This window comes from Zootoca vivipara, chromosome 4 (assembly GCF_963506605.1).
Source record: "Zootoca vivipara chromosome 4, rZooViv1.1, whole genome shotgun sequence".
Lineage (NCBI taxonomy): Eukaryota > Metazoa > Chordata > Lepidosauria > Squamata > Lacertidae > Zootoca > Zootoca vivipara.
The window spans coordinates 93,760,226-93,772,921 of record NC_083279.1 but is presented as its reverse complement, the minus strand read 5'-3'; the positions used below and the strand labels follow the sequence as shown (position 1 = coordinate 93,772,921).

The 12,696-nt window shown below is 48.8% G+C and overlaps 1 protein-coding gene across 1 annotated transcript in view; it reads left to right on the top strand.

Annotated features, from left to right (window-relative positions):
* USP35 (ubiquitin specific peptidase 35) overlaps positions 1 to 12,696 on the top strand; it is a 39,644-nt gene that overhangs the window by 22,945 nt on the left and 4,003 nt on the right. The window contains exons 4-10 of the mRNA XM_035115540.2: positions 2,613 to 2,742; positions 4,360 to 4,461; positions 5,442 to 5,600; positions 5,836 to 6,029; positions 7,782 to 7,875; positions 8,923 to 9,029; positions 10,999 to 12,229. Coding sequence (XP_034971431.2) covers positions 2,613 to 2,742; positions 4,360 to 4,461; positions 5,442 to 5,600; positions 5,836 to 6,029; positions 7,782 to 7,875; positions 8,923 to 9,029; positions 10,999 to 12,229 — 2,017 coding nt within the window. The remainder of the gene's footprint in view (positions 1 to 2,612; positions 2,743 to 4,359; positions 4,462 to 5,441; positions 5,601 to 5,835; positions 6,030 to 7,781; positions 7,876 to 8,922; positions 9,030 to 10,998; positions 12,230 to 12,696) is intronic.

The following is a 12,696-nucleotide window of genomic DNA, read 5'->3' as shown; positions in this document are numbered from 1 at the left end:
CCAGTCCCAACAGGCAGAAGTCACTAAAGCGTTTATAAATACAGTCATACCTCGACATCCGAACGCTTCGACTTCTGAAGCTGACAACCCTGGAAGTCTTTTTGCCGCGTGTGCGGTCGGCGCATGCGCAGAAGTGTGAATTCGCGCTTCGCGCATGCGCACAAGCAGCGCTTCGGCATCCGAAAACCTCAACTTACGAAGACGGCCGCGGAACGGATCGTCTTCGTAAGTCGAGGTACCACTGTATGTTTTTCTATGCATATCCTGCAGATTTCTTTTAAAACAATAGATTATGAGAACAGGGTGGGATGGGCTTGTGACTGAACACATGCAAAAATGGCACGGATTTGGGAAATAGATGCACCCACCCATACTCATAATGCTCTCAGGACAGGAGTCCTCCTCTTCCTCCCGGTGCTTTTCTGGGAACACATGATTCTTTGTTTTGCTGTGTCCTGCAAAGCTAAAAGTGCTGCAGAGAACATGCGCACGCACACCTCTCAACTTGGTTCAATTATTGTTCTTTCTTCTCCTCCTTTCCATGGGCAGCTAATGGCAGATGCTTGCTGGCCATGCTACTACTAAAAGGCATCTGGCTTCTATAATTAGCCCTTGGAAGATCGATGGCCTCCCTTTCCCTTTTTAAAACAGCCCCCGCGCTGGGGCAGAATTGGGAGAGACATTAAGCAGGGCCCATGAAATGCAATTAGGCTCATGCAAGGGATGGGCGGGTGATTTGGAGGAGTTTTTGAGAGCCAGCCGGCAGGCCAGAATAGTCCTTGCATCTGGGGCTCCTTTCCAGGCACTCGCCCCCTCCTGCGTAGACTGCGCAGACTCTGGGCATTCGTCCAAATGACGTCAGCGCAGCAAGTGACCCGTTCCTGGCAAATGGTTGTTTCCTAGCAGTCGGAAAGATGCAGGAGGCAGTAGTCACTCAGAGATGTTGAGACTTCTCTGAGTCCCACCAGGTTGGAGAGAACTGTTTTTCTTCTAGGGCAGGAGTAGGCCGTATGTGGTGTTCTATGTGTGTCTTGAACCATAGCTTTTATCAGCCCCAGCCAGAACTATAAAATGGTGGTTTTCTTGAGTCAAAATGAGAGTACCCCTAAACACTTTAAAAAACAACAACAACACTGATTTTGCCTAACAATGGGACTCGAACCCATGGCCCTGAGATTAAATCTCATGCTCTACTGCTGAGCTACCCCCCTACCTCTCTGATTATGATGATGATGATGATAATAATAATATTTTTTAAATATTTATACCCCACACATCTGGCTGGGTTTCCCCAGCCACTCTGGGTGGCTTCCAACAGAATATTAAAATACAATAATCTATTAAACATTAAAAGCTTCCCTAAACAGGGATGCCTTCAGATGTCTTCTAAAAGTCTGGTAGTTGTTTTTCTCTTTGACATCTGGTGACATCTGGTGCCACTACCGAGTAGGCCCTGTGTCTGGTTCCCTGTAACCTGGCTTCTCGCAACAAGGGAACCACCAGAAGGCCCTCGGCACTGGACCTCAGTGTCTGGGCAGAACGATGGGGGTGGAGACGCTCCTTCAGGTATACTGGACTGAGGCCATTTAGGGCTTTAAAGGTTAGCACCAACACTTTGAATTGCGCTCGGAAACGTACTGGGAGCCAATGTAGATCTTTCAAGACCGGTGTTATGTGGTCTCGGCAGTCGCTCCCAGTCACCAGTCTAGCTGCCGCATTCTGGATTAGTTGTAGTTTCTGGGTCACCTTCAAAGGTAACCACATGTAGAGCTCATTGCAGTAATCCAAGCGGGAGATAACTAGAGCATGCACCACTCTGGTGAGACAGTCTGCAGGCAGGTAGGGTCTCAGCCTGCGTACCAGATGGAGCTGATAAACAGCTGCCCTGGACACAGAATTGACCTGCGCAGTATCACCCAGCCCTAGCACTAAACTAAATAAAATCAGAGGGTGGGCTGTTGTGCTAATCCTAGTGGCAATTTGTTTAGCTATTTCCCCTGTTGGACTTCCAAGATGAAACATGAATCCCAAACTCATAAGGCAAGATTCACAGAAAACCCTGCCTACAATCAGTGGGAGAGTCCTCTAAACTCGTTAGTGCTTGGAAAAACTTAGAAGTTCAGCTAAAAATTTATTCAGTTAAAAGTTATTTTTGTGGCTTTCGCTGTGCAATTAACAAGATATGTGAGTCCCTGGTAGGGGATGGTGCTGTGGCCCCCCTGGGTGTGCTCTGCGGACCCCCAGGGGTCTCCAGACCCCTAACTGGGAACCACTGCTTTATGCAATTATCCTAGACTGCAGGGTCTCCCAAACTTGGGTCTCCGGCTGTTTTTGGACTACAAATCCCATCATCCCTGCCCCCTGGTCCTGCTAGCTGCAGATGATGGGAGTTGTAGTCCAAAAACAGCTGGAGACCCAAGTTTGGGAAACTCTGCCGTAGAGGAAGCCACGTTGAGAGCAACGGGTCTTAAATTCTGAGTAGGAACGAATAGGATTGCATTGCCTGAACTTGGCATTTAGAAATCAGGTTCATCTGGACCTGGCTTGCACCTTGGAAAGCTATTCTGCGTATCCTACCTTGCGGTACCTTGCTTCCCTCTTTCTCTTTGCAGGATGATTGAATGGGTGTCTTGGCCTCTGGGGAAGAACATAGACAAATGGATCATAGCGTTGCTGAAGGGTTTGGCTGCGGTGAAGAAGTTCAGCATCTTGATTGAAATCACGCTGTCCAAAATTGAGAGGGTCAGTTTGCTTCTTCGTGGAAGCCTGCATACAAGTGACTGACATGCATTCAGCACTGGGAGGGAAGTTTTCTCTGCCCTCGGGGAGCCCATTTGGGAATTATAGAAACATAACTTAATTTCTGGCATGTGTGTGTGTGTGTTTGAGTCAATGTTCAGCCCTCCGACATCAGCGCTGCCATGCTGTTATCTTCCAGAAATAATTCAAGGGGCTGTTTTTAACTTATAAAGGCTTAAATCGCTTATGTCAGAGGGGGAACGTTTGGAAATAATAAACAGTTGTGGGTCCCCACAAAATACCCACGGCACATGCTGACTGGGGCCGACAGGGATGTTCCGTGCTGATTTAAACCAAAGTCCAACATTCTTCGCAGTGGTTTGGCTTCACCCCCAGAGGCGCACTCCATTGCCTCTCGAGACAGAAAGATGTCAACAACGACAATATACACTAATGACCAAAATTGCGGAAACCTTTTGGGGAAAGTGTATTTCTGAGGTTTGATGGCTCATAGATCTATTTCTGAGGTTTGATGGACCCAGGTGGCGCTGTGGGTTAAACCACAGAGTCTAGGGCTTGCTGATCAGAAGGTCGGCGGTTCGAATCCCTGCAATGGGGTGAGCTCCGTTGCTCGGTCCCAGCTCCTGCCCACCTAGCAGTTCGAAAGCACATCAAAGTGCAAGTAGATAAATAGGGACCGCTCCGGCGGGAAGGTAAACGGCGTTTCCGTGCGCTGCTCTGGTTCGCCAGAAGCAGCTTTGTCATGCTGGCTACATGACCCGGAATCTGTCTGCGGACAAACGCCGGCTCCCTCGGCCTATAGAGCGAGATGAGCGCCGCAACCCCAGAGTCGGACACGACTGGACCTGATGGTCAGGGGCCCCTTTACCTTTACCTTTAATACCTAATTGACTCTCTAAACACTCATGCTCATTGGCTACATTCAAATGAAAGGAAAGCTACTGCATATCAACCTAAGCAAGTTGTGTTTCCTTTTTCTGGTTATTTGGTGTTTGACAGAATACAGATAATTGAACAAACTTTGTGGCATTGCAGTCTTCATTAAATTATCTTTCCATTGATATATAATTTTATGGTATTGCTCCAAAAAAAGTGGTGTTCTGAGCCATCAAACTTCATGAAATACACTTTTCCCAAAATGTTCCCACAATTTTGGCCACTAGTGTAACTCAGGGGGACGCGGGTGGCGCTGTGGTCTAAACCACTGAGCCTCTTGGGCTTGCCGATCGGAAGGTCGGCAGTTCGAATCCTCGTGACGGAGTGAGCTCCCGTTGCTCTGTCCCAGCTAGCACTTCAAAAGCACGTAGATAAATAGATACCGCTTCGGCGGGAAGGTAAACGGCGTTTCCGTGCGCTGCTCTGGTTCGCAAGAAGCGGCTTAGTCATGCTGGCCACATGACCCGGAAAAACTGTCTGCGGACAAACACCGGCTCCCTCGGCCTGTAAAGCGAGATGAGCGCCGCAACCCCAGAGTTGTCTGCAACTGTACTTAACTGTCAGGGGTACTTTACTTTATTTTCGTGTAACTCAAGAGCCATTGGGTTGTGGGTTCCTGCTCACCTACCATGTTAATAATGAGGCCCTCCTCTCTTCCAACAGGTGTTTTCCAAGCTGCTGTACCCTATTCTGCGGGAGGGAGAACTCTCTATCCTGCGTTATATGCTGTTGAGCTTCCAGCACTCCCATGAAGCATTTCACTTGGTAAGGCAAAGCATGTCATGGCTCATGTTTAAACGTACAGGTGTTCAGTTAAGAACCAGGTAGAACAGGAATGTCCCGGACCCCCAGTTGGACTGCAACTTTTGCATCGTCCAGGATCGTTGGCCAAGCTTGCTGGGGCTGCTGGGAGCTGGAGACCCACAAGATCTGGAGAGTCACAGGTTCCCAATCCCTGACACAGAAGCAGAGGTCTGATGCTAGAGAGAGCCAAAGTTCTGATAAACGAGATACACATTTGTAGGTTCTGAATTGAGCTTACCTTCCAAGTCCTGGACTGCAGAATCCGGGACCGGCAGCCGTGTGACACCGGGAGTTGCGTCGACGTAACTTCCGGTGTCGCTTTGCCCTTCTATGGGCACCAAAAATGGGCGCCGCCGGCTTCGAAAGTCGCTTGTACGCATGTCAGGAAGTGCGTTGACACAACTTCTGGTGTCGCTCCACCCATCTATGGGCACCAAAAATGGCCACCGCTGACACAGGAAGTCACGTCTATGCACTTCCGGACATGCGTAGATGCGGCTTTTGAATCCGGCGGCAGCCATTTTTTGTGCCCATAGAAGGACAAATCTGAAAGAAAAAAAATGGCCGCCGGCAGGGGAAAATAACGGAGAAAAACGGGAGACGAAGTGATACAGGGGACCACCGGGAAAAGGTAAGTAAAAACGGGGGTTTCCCAGGGAAAACGGGGTACTTGGCAGCTATGGAATTGAGGGAGGCACACTTTGGCTTGTGCACATGCAAAGTTTAATGTGCGGCAGTAAACACCCCAGGTGTTTCTTTTGGAATGAAGAGGTGGGGTCTTCTACTGAGTCCTTGACGATTGGCCAGTTGTGGGATGAGTGACAGCAAAAGCCAGTGACATTTTAACCCTTAAGCATCTGGTTTACGCGTGCAGCTCTGCCCTGCGGCTGGTTTTTGCTAGTTTAGCCTGACTGTACCTCTCCTTTTTTCCTCTCTTAAAGCTTCTCCCACACATCCCGAGGGTGGTTGCTGCCCTCCACAAGGAAAACTCCAACTCTGCGGCGAGCTGCCTGGAACAGCTGGCTGAGCTAATCCACTGCATGTTCTTCCGATTCTCAGGATTCCCAGATCTCTACGAACCTGTCGTGGAGGCGATAAAAGTAATTCCTCTTTGGGGGTTTTTTTCCCCTGTGTGCATGGAAGAAACCTTTGGGGGAGGATGAATAAGCTTTCAGCTTTATGCAGCTGAAATGAGATGCTTCTTAGAATTGGCGATGGGGGTCAGAATGATAGCATGAGACAATCCTGCTTTTTTAAAAAAAACTTTTAAACCAAAGGAGCTGTGAACACTGCAGACTTAACCCTGACTTTCCCCCTTGCTTTATTCCTCGTGAGACTCTCCCGATTCCGAATGAAGACCGAATCAAATATCTGCTCGGGCAGAACGCCTGGACTTCCCAGAAGAATGAACTGGCCAGCTTTTATCCTCGACTGGCTTCCAAATCTGAAACGGGGAAAATAGGGTTAATCAACCTGGGTAATACCTGCTATATGAACAGCATCATCCAAGCGCTCTTCATGGCCTCTGAGTAGGTGTCTTTCCTACGCCTCTGCTTTCCCCTTCAGCCTTACCTGGTTTCGTATTTAATGATAGGTTTGGAAGTTCTGATTCGGTGCTATTCAAAGTGCCACATGTTAGCAGCCCATTTTCTGTTCCCTTCCGGCTGCGTTGCTTCTCACATTTTAAAGCCTTCAGCAACAAATCACCGTGAGCCAGTGTGGTGCAGTGGTCGAGTACCTGATTAAGATCTGAGAGACCTCTGTTCAAATCCCTGCTCGGTCATAAGCGATGTTCACTCGGGGCAGTCACTGCCTCTCAGCCTAACCTACCGCACAGGGGTGCTGTGGGTATGAAATGAGCAGGGGGAGAGAACTGTGGGTGCCCCCTTGAGCTGGGTGGAGGGGGAAATGTAGGATATAGACGCAATAAACAAATAAAAATATAGTTGAATGTTTGCTGCTGAAGCCTTCAAAGCGAGAGAAGCAGTTCAATCTGCAGTGAACAGAAGCAAATAGAAGTCGTAATCACCCGTTGATTGCATTGGTGAAGAAATTTAATACACTTGTGGGAATTTCAGGTGGGGAAGAGGGACTTCGAAGGAAGTATAATAAGGGAAAGGAATTGGTTAAAAAGTTGCTGGCATCCGTCCAGGGGTGTAGCCAGGATGAAAATTAGGGGGGCCAAGGGGCAGGGCCAAGGGGAGGGGGGAGGGGCCACAGTGGGGCAAGGAAAGCTCCCTTCTCCCTTGCTGGCTGTGGGGCGGGTGGAGGGAAAGCCAGGCAACCGCTTTGCGCGGCTCTGGGGCTTTCCATCCACCCGCCCTACAGCCAGCCAGGGAGAAGGGATGTCTCCCTTCTCCCTTGCTGGCTGTGGGGCGGGTGGAGGGAAAGCCAGCTTTCCCTCCACCTGCCCCGGAGATCGCGGAGGGGGAGGAGGGGATCGTAGCAGCCCGATTTTGGGCTGCTCTGACCCCCCCTCTCCCTCCTTGACCGGCAGGGGCGAGGGGACACCAGGATCAGCCCGAAATTGGGCTGCTCCGACTCCCTCCTCCCCCTCCGCGATCGGCAGGGGCGAGGGGGCGCCAGGATCAGCCCGAAATCGGGCTGCTCTGATCCCCTCCTCCCCCTCTGCAATCGCTGGGGCGGGTGGAGGGAAAGCCCCAGAGCCGCGCAAAGCGGTTGCCTGGCTTTCCCTCTGCCCGCCCCACAGCCAGCCAGGGAGAAGGGAGACGGCACCGGGCGGGCAGCGGGGCAGGCTGGCCAGCGGCCCTGCTTCTAGGGGGGGCAACTGCCCTTTCCTGCCCCCCTGCCTACGCCCATGCATCCGTCTGTCTCGAAAGACAATGGAGTGCACCTCGGGGGGTGAAGTCTACTCCAGCCCAATCTGGGTTAAGAGTCCCCTGAGAAGAGGGGTTGGTTGTTAAACTACTCTAGAAACTGCAGCTCTGTGTGGTTAATAGGTGTCTTCTAATAAGTACGAGCTCCCTTTAATGAACTACAGCTCCCAGGATTCCTTGGGGGAAGCCGTGACTGCTTAAACTGGTCGCATAGCACTTCACATCTGTGTTGTGCAGAATACACACATGTGTTGCAGAATACACATGCACAAAAGCACCTGTCTGGAGAAGCCCTGGTTTCTCATGATTGTAAAACACAAAGATTGTGTTGGTGTTTGGTTGTGGGGTTGCCACTGTCGATCGGGGAGCTCAGGCTTCTCATTACGATGCTCTTTTGTGTCTTTGCTTTCTATACCACCTCAGTGTCTAAACTTCCTTTTCCAGCTTCAGGCGTTCAGTGTTGAGCTTAGCCGAGAACAGTTCCCAGCCCTTGATGGCGAAGCTGCAGTGGCTGTTTGCCTTTCTAGAGCACAGCCAGGTAAGTCAGTGCATTTACCAATTCCTGCATTTGTGTTATGCTTCCCTTAGGAACGTTCAAAGCTCCTTTTTTGCATTATGATCTGCAACAGCCCTGCAAGGTCCCTTGGTCAGTATTATTAAGCTCTGCATCCCAGATGGGGCGAGGAGGAAGGGAGTTGAGCCTTGGATAGGGTGGCTTCCTCAAGAACCCATGGTAAGATTTGAACCCGCTGCTTCTTGGCTCAAAGGGGCTGTTCAGTTTCCATTTTGGGTTGACGTTTAGAGGTCTGGAGGACGAGCCTCAAATTATATACTTTGCCTCAAACCAGGTATGGAATGAGGCAGCTGCCATGTCTACGTTAAGGGGACTGATGGACTTAGAATCATAGAATCATAGAGTTGGAAGAGACCACAAGGGCCACCCAGTCCAACCCCCTGCCAAGCAGAAAACACCATCAAAGCATTCTTGGCATATGCCTGTCAAGCCTCTGCTTAAAGACCTCCAAAGAAGGAGACTCCACCATACTCCTTGGTAGCAAATTCCACTGCCGAACAGCTCTTACTGCCAGGAATTTTTCCTAATGTTTAGGTGGAATCTTCTTTCTTGTATGTGTTGGCGACTGTCTACCCCAGCTTTCTAGCTAAAATGAGGCAGATTTCAAATTTTTAAACCACCTAATATATAAATTCAGCAATAAAAATCAACTGGGGCCATGATTTAAACTTTTAAAAGCACAGGTGAAAAAAGCGCAGGTTTTGGTACCCTGTTTCTCCTAAAATAAGACGTAGCCATAAAATAAGCCACAGCGGGATTTTTAAGCATTCGAGGAATATAAGCCATACCCTGATAATATGCCATAGTGATTGGCAGTTTAACCTTGTAGTTACTTAAAAAAAAAAAAGACATCACCTGAGAATAAGCCATGGTGTGTTCTTTTGAGGAAAAATAAATATAAGACTGTGTCTTATTTTCGGAGAAACACGGGGTATCTGAACGGCAAATGCTTTGTGTCTCTTCACCATTTTCCCTTCTGTTCCCCACTCACCTTTCTTAAATCCCTCTTAGCGGCCTGCCATCTCTCCTGAAAGCTTTTTCTCTGCTTCCTGGCCTCCCTGGTTCACCAGGGGAGCTCAGCAAGATTGCTCCGAATACCTCAAGTACCTGCTCGATCGGTAAGATGCATCCTTCTCAGATAAAATATGCTTTGTAAAAAAAAATCAAAACCATGAATATTAGGTAAAACTGTATGCAAAAAAAAAGTCTACCGAGAAGGGAGGGGGACCTTCTTGGTAGTGGCACCGACCGTGTGGAACGCCCTCTCATCAGATGTCAAATAAGCAATTACACAACTTTCCAAAGACATCTGAAGGCAGCCCTGTATTAGGAAATTTTAAATGTTTGATACCTAATGGTGTTTTATATTATGTTGGAACCGACCCAGAGTGAATGGGGCAACCCAGTCGGATAGGTATAAGTTTACGTAATAAATTATTACTGTTCTTGTTAGGAGAAATATGCACTAAACTGCTGCTGAATTTTCAGGACTTTAAACCAAATAAGGTTAAATAAATTGTGAACCGATCTAGAAATGTGGAGAACTTAAAACTGGAAAGCCGAGAAAACTGAAATTCGCATGTTGGCCTATCCTTTCTCCACACGCACCCCGAAGATTGCCCAAATGCCCGCTCTCTTCACAGCCTGTGAAAGCTCAGCCCTTAAAATTGCCCTGTACATTTTGGAGAGATTTTGTTTGCTTGTTTTGAGGAGGAAGGGAGATTCTCTGAATACAGACACTACTGAAAATGGCAGGTGTGTGTCTTCCTTGTCCCCTCTCCCTCTGCATTTCTCATTGGACTTCCTTGTGGCCACAATCCACGGTGTCAGGATACGGATTGGTTCAACCAGATTTTTAAAATAAGAATGTTAAATTATTTGCCTCCTGCTTTATCAAGCAGCTTGCGTGTAAAAGCATGAGGCTAACACTGAACTTACTATAGAAATGCAACCGAGGGATAGAACAAGTTGAAACTCAGTTGATTTGCGACATGGATTTGTCAATTAAAATGGCGAAACTGATTTATAAAATGCCTTCCAGAATAAAGATACTGTAGGTTTCAGTGTCTGTCTGTAGAGGCAGCTTGTCCAGTTTCCTTCTAGGAGAACATAATATGATTTTGGTACTGAATCGACTAGGACCAGGGCCTTTTCAGTATTGGCCCCAACTTGGCGGAACGCTCTTTCACAGGAGACCAGGGCCCCGCGGGATTTGTCATCTTTCCTCAGGGCCTGCAAGACGGAGCTGTTCCGTCTGGCCTTTGGGTTGGATTCAGTCTGACCCCTGTGTTTTCCTCCCTCATGGTTTGGATTTATGGACTACTTAAAATGAAGCTGCATTTTAAATTTTAATGTTGTATTTTAATCTGCATTTTAATTAATTGTTTTCTTTTCTTTTATGTCTTATTGTAATTTTATTGGTGTTAGCCGCCCTGAGCCTGGTTTTGACTGGGGAGGGTGGGGTATGTATAAATAAATAAATAAATAAATAAATAAATAAATAAATATTATTATTACTGCCGCTCATTTTGAGATGTGGGGCTTAGATCTAAGAGCATAGTAGCACCTCCTTCCGACGATGGAAGGATGGTTTCACTGGTGACATTCTTCAGCATATTTCTCTTCTTCCTTCCCCAACCCAGTACGTTTCCGAACACAATTCAAAGTGTTGGTGCTGACCTTTAAAGCCCCAAATGGCCTCGGTCCAGTATACCTGAAGGAGCGTCTCCTCCCCCATCGTTCTGCCCGGACACTGAGGTCCAGCGCCGAGGGCCTTCTGGCGGTTCCCTCGCTACGAGAAGCCAAGTTGCAGGGAACCAGGCAGAGGGCCTTCTCGGTGGTGGCGCCCACCCTGTGGAATGCCCTCCCACCAGAGGTCAAAGAGAATAACAATTACCAGACCTTTAGAAGGCATCTTAAGGCAGCCCTGTTTAGGGAAGCTTTTAATGTTTGATGGATTTCTGTATTTTAATATTTTGTTGGAAGCCGCCCAGAGTGGCTGGGGGAACCCGGCCAGATGGGCGGGGTATAAATAATAAATTATTATTATTATTATTATTATTATTATTATTATTACCCCCAAAAAAGGCTTCATGAAGAAGAGAGAACAGGAAGGCGAATCTACCAGAAGCTCAAAGAGTCCACACTGATATCTCAGGCTGAGCAACAGCAGCCTGCAAACAAGACTTTAATTGAAAAAATGTTTGGGGGCAGAATTAAGACGAAAATCCGATGTCTGAAGTGCCTGAGAGTCTCTTCCAGAGAAGAAGCCTTCACGGACCTCTCCTTGGCTTTCCCACCAGCTGATAATCCTGTGCCTATAGCCAGTAGCAGTACCTCTCTTTTACCGGTAGAAGAAATGGGCCCGCAGGCCGTTCAGTCGAGCACAGAAGTACCAAGCAGGACATGCGATTCGCCAAGGAGGTTCACTAAGCCAGCTGCACCGGGAGAGAATCACCCCAAAGTATTGCCCGTCGAAACGTTGGGGCCTGAAAGTCAAGAGACTCCTTTCCCCCCGAGAGCTGAGCAAGACGCTACCGGCGCGAAGCCCGACGAAGACGCGCTGTTGGCTCTGAGGGAGCAAATTCACGGGCCCAGAGTCTCCAGATCCGTCCCCGACCTGATAAATTATTTCTTATCGCCCGAGATGCTGACGGCGGAGAACCGCTATCACTGTGACAATTGCGCTTCCCTTCAGGACGCGGAGAAGCTGGCCGAACTGACGGAGGGGCCTCACTACCTCATCCTCACCCTGCTGAGGTTCTCCTTTGACCTGAGGGCCATGAGGAGGAGGAAGATCCTGGACAACGTCTCCGTCCCGCTGGTGTTGAAGCTTCCGGTCCTGACGTCTTCCGAGGACCCGAGCAGCGGAGCGAACCCGGCACGAAGCGCCTCGGCACGCAAGGCCTTTGCTTCAGTGGTGTACGACCTTTGCAGCGTGGTGGTGCATTCTGGGGTCTCCTCTGAGAGTGGCCATTACTACTGCTACGCCCGAGAGTGCGAGGACGTGGCGGCCGAAAGCAACCCGAAGGACGCCTCTCGGAGCGGCGCGCCAGAGAAACCTCCGGACGTTGCGATCCAGTGGTACCTCTTCAACGACACCAGGGTCTCGTTCTCGTCTTTCGAGTCCGTCAGCAACGTGACGTCCTTCCTGCCCAAGGACACGGCTTACCTGCTGTTCTATAGGCAGAGGGCGAGCCAGTCGAGAGACGCGGGGCGTGGGGCCACCGGAGAGTCCGGCCGGGTGAATGGGGACTTGCATTCTCCAGACAAGAGCCTGATGGAAGCCATTGCGAAAGATAACATCCTGTACTTGCAAGTAAGCGTCAGTTTGCATTTCTTGGTGCAGAAAGTATGTGTTGAGATCTTTCCTATTCTACTTTATTCTGGAGGCTTCTGGAAGCTTCTTTGCGTGAAAGAAAACAAGCAGAAGGTTCATGATGTTTGGGTTATTCCTTCAGAGAAGCCGAGTACAGCTGACTTAAACTAGTTCTCTTCTTATCTCTGTCAAGGACATGCTGACTATAAAAGTAAGGCCAGAAGGAGCCTGGGTTTCACTCTTTCCCTTTCTGTCTCTCTTCCTTCTGGTGTGGTGTTCTGTACATAGTATGCTTAGTGTCAAGGCTTAGACTTATTAGAAGTTATGGGAAGTTTAAGTTAAGTCTGCTACAAATTTCTTATGGACAGGGCCAATCCTGAATGTATTGGATTTGTGACCATTATGCTCGCTTGCCTTCAGTAGCAGCAAAGCTCTGCTGGATGAAATATTAATGGCCTCTGGTCTAT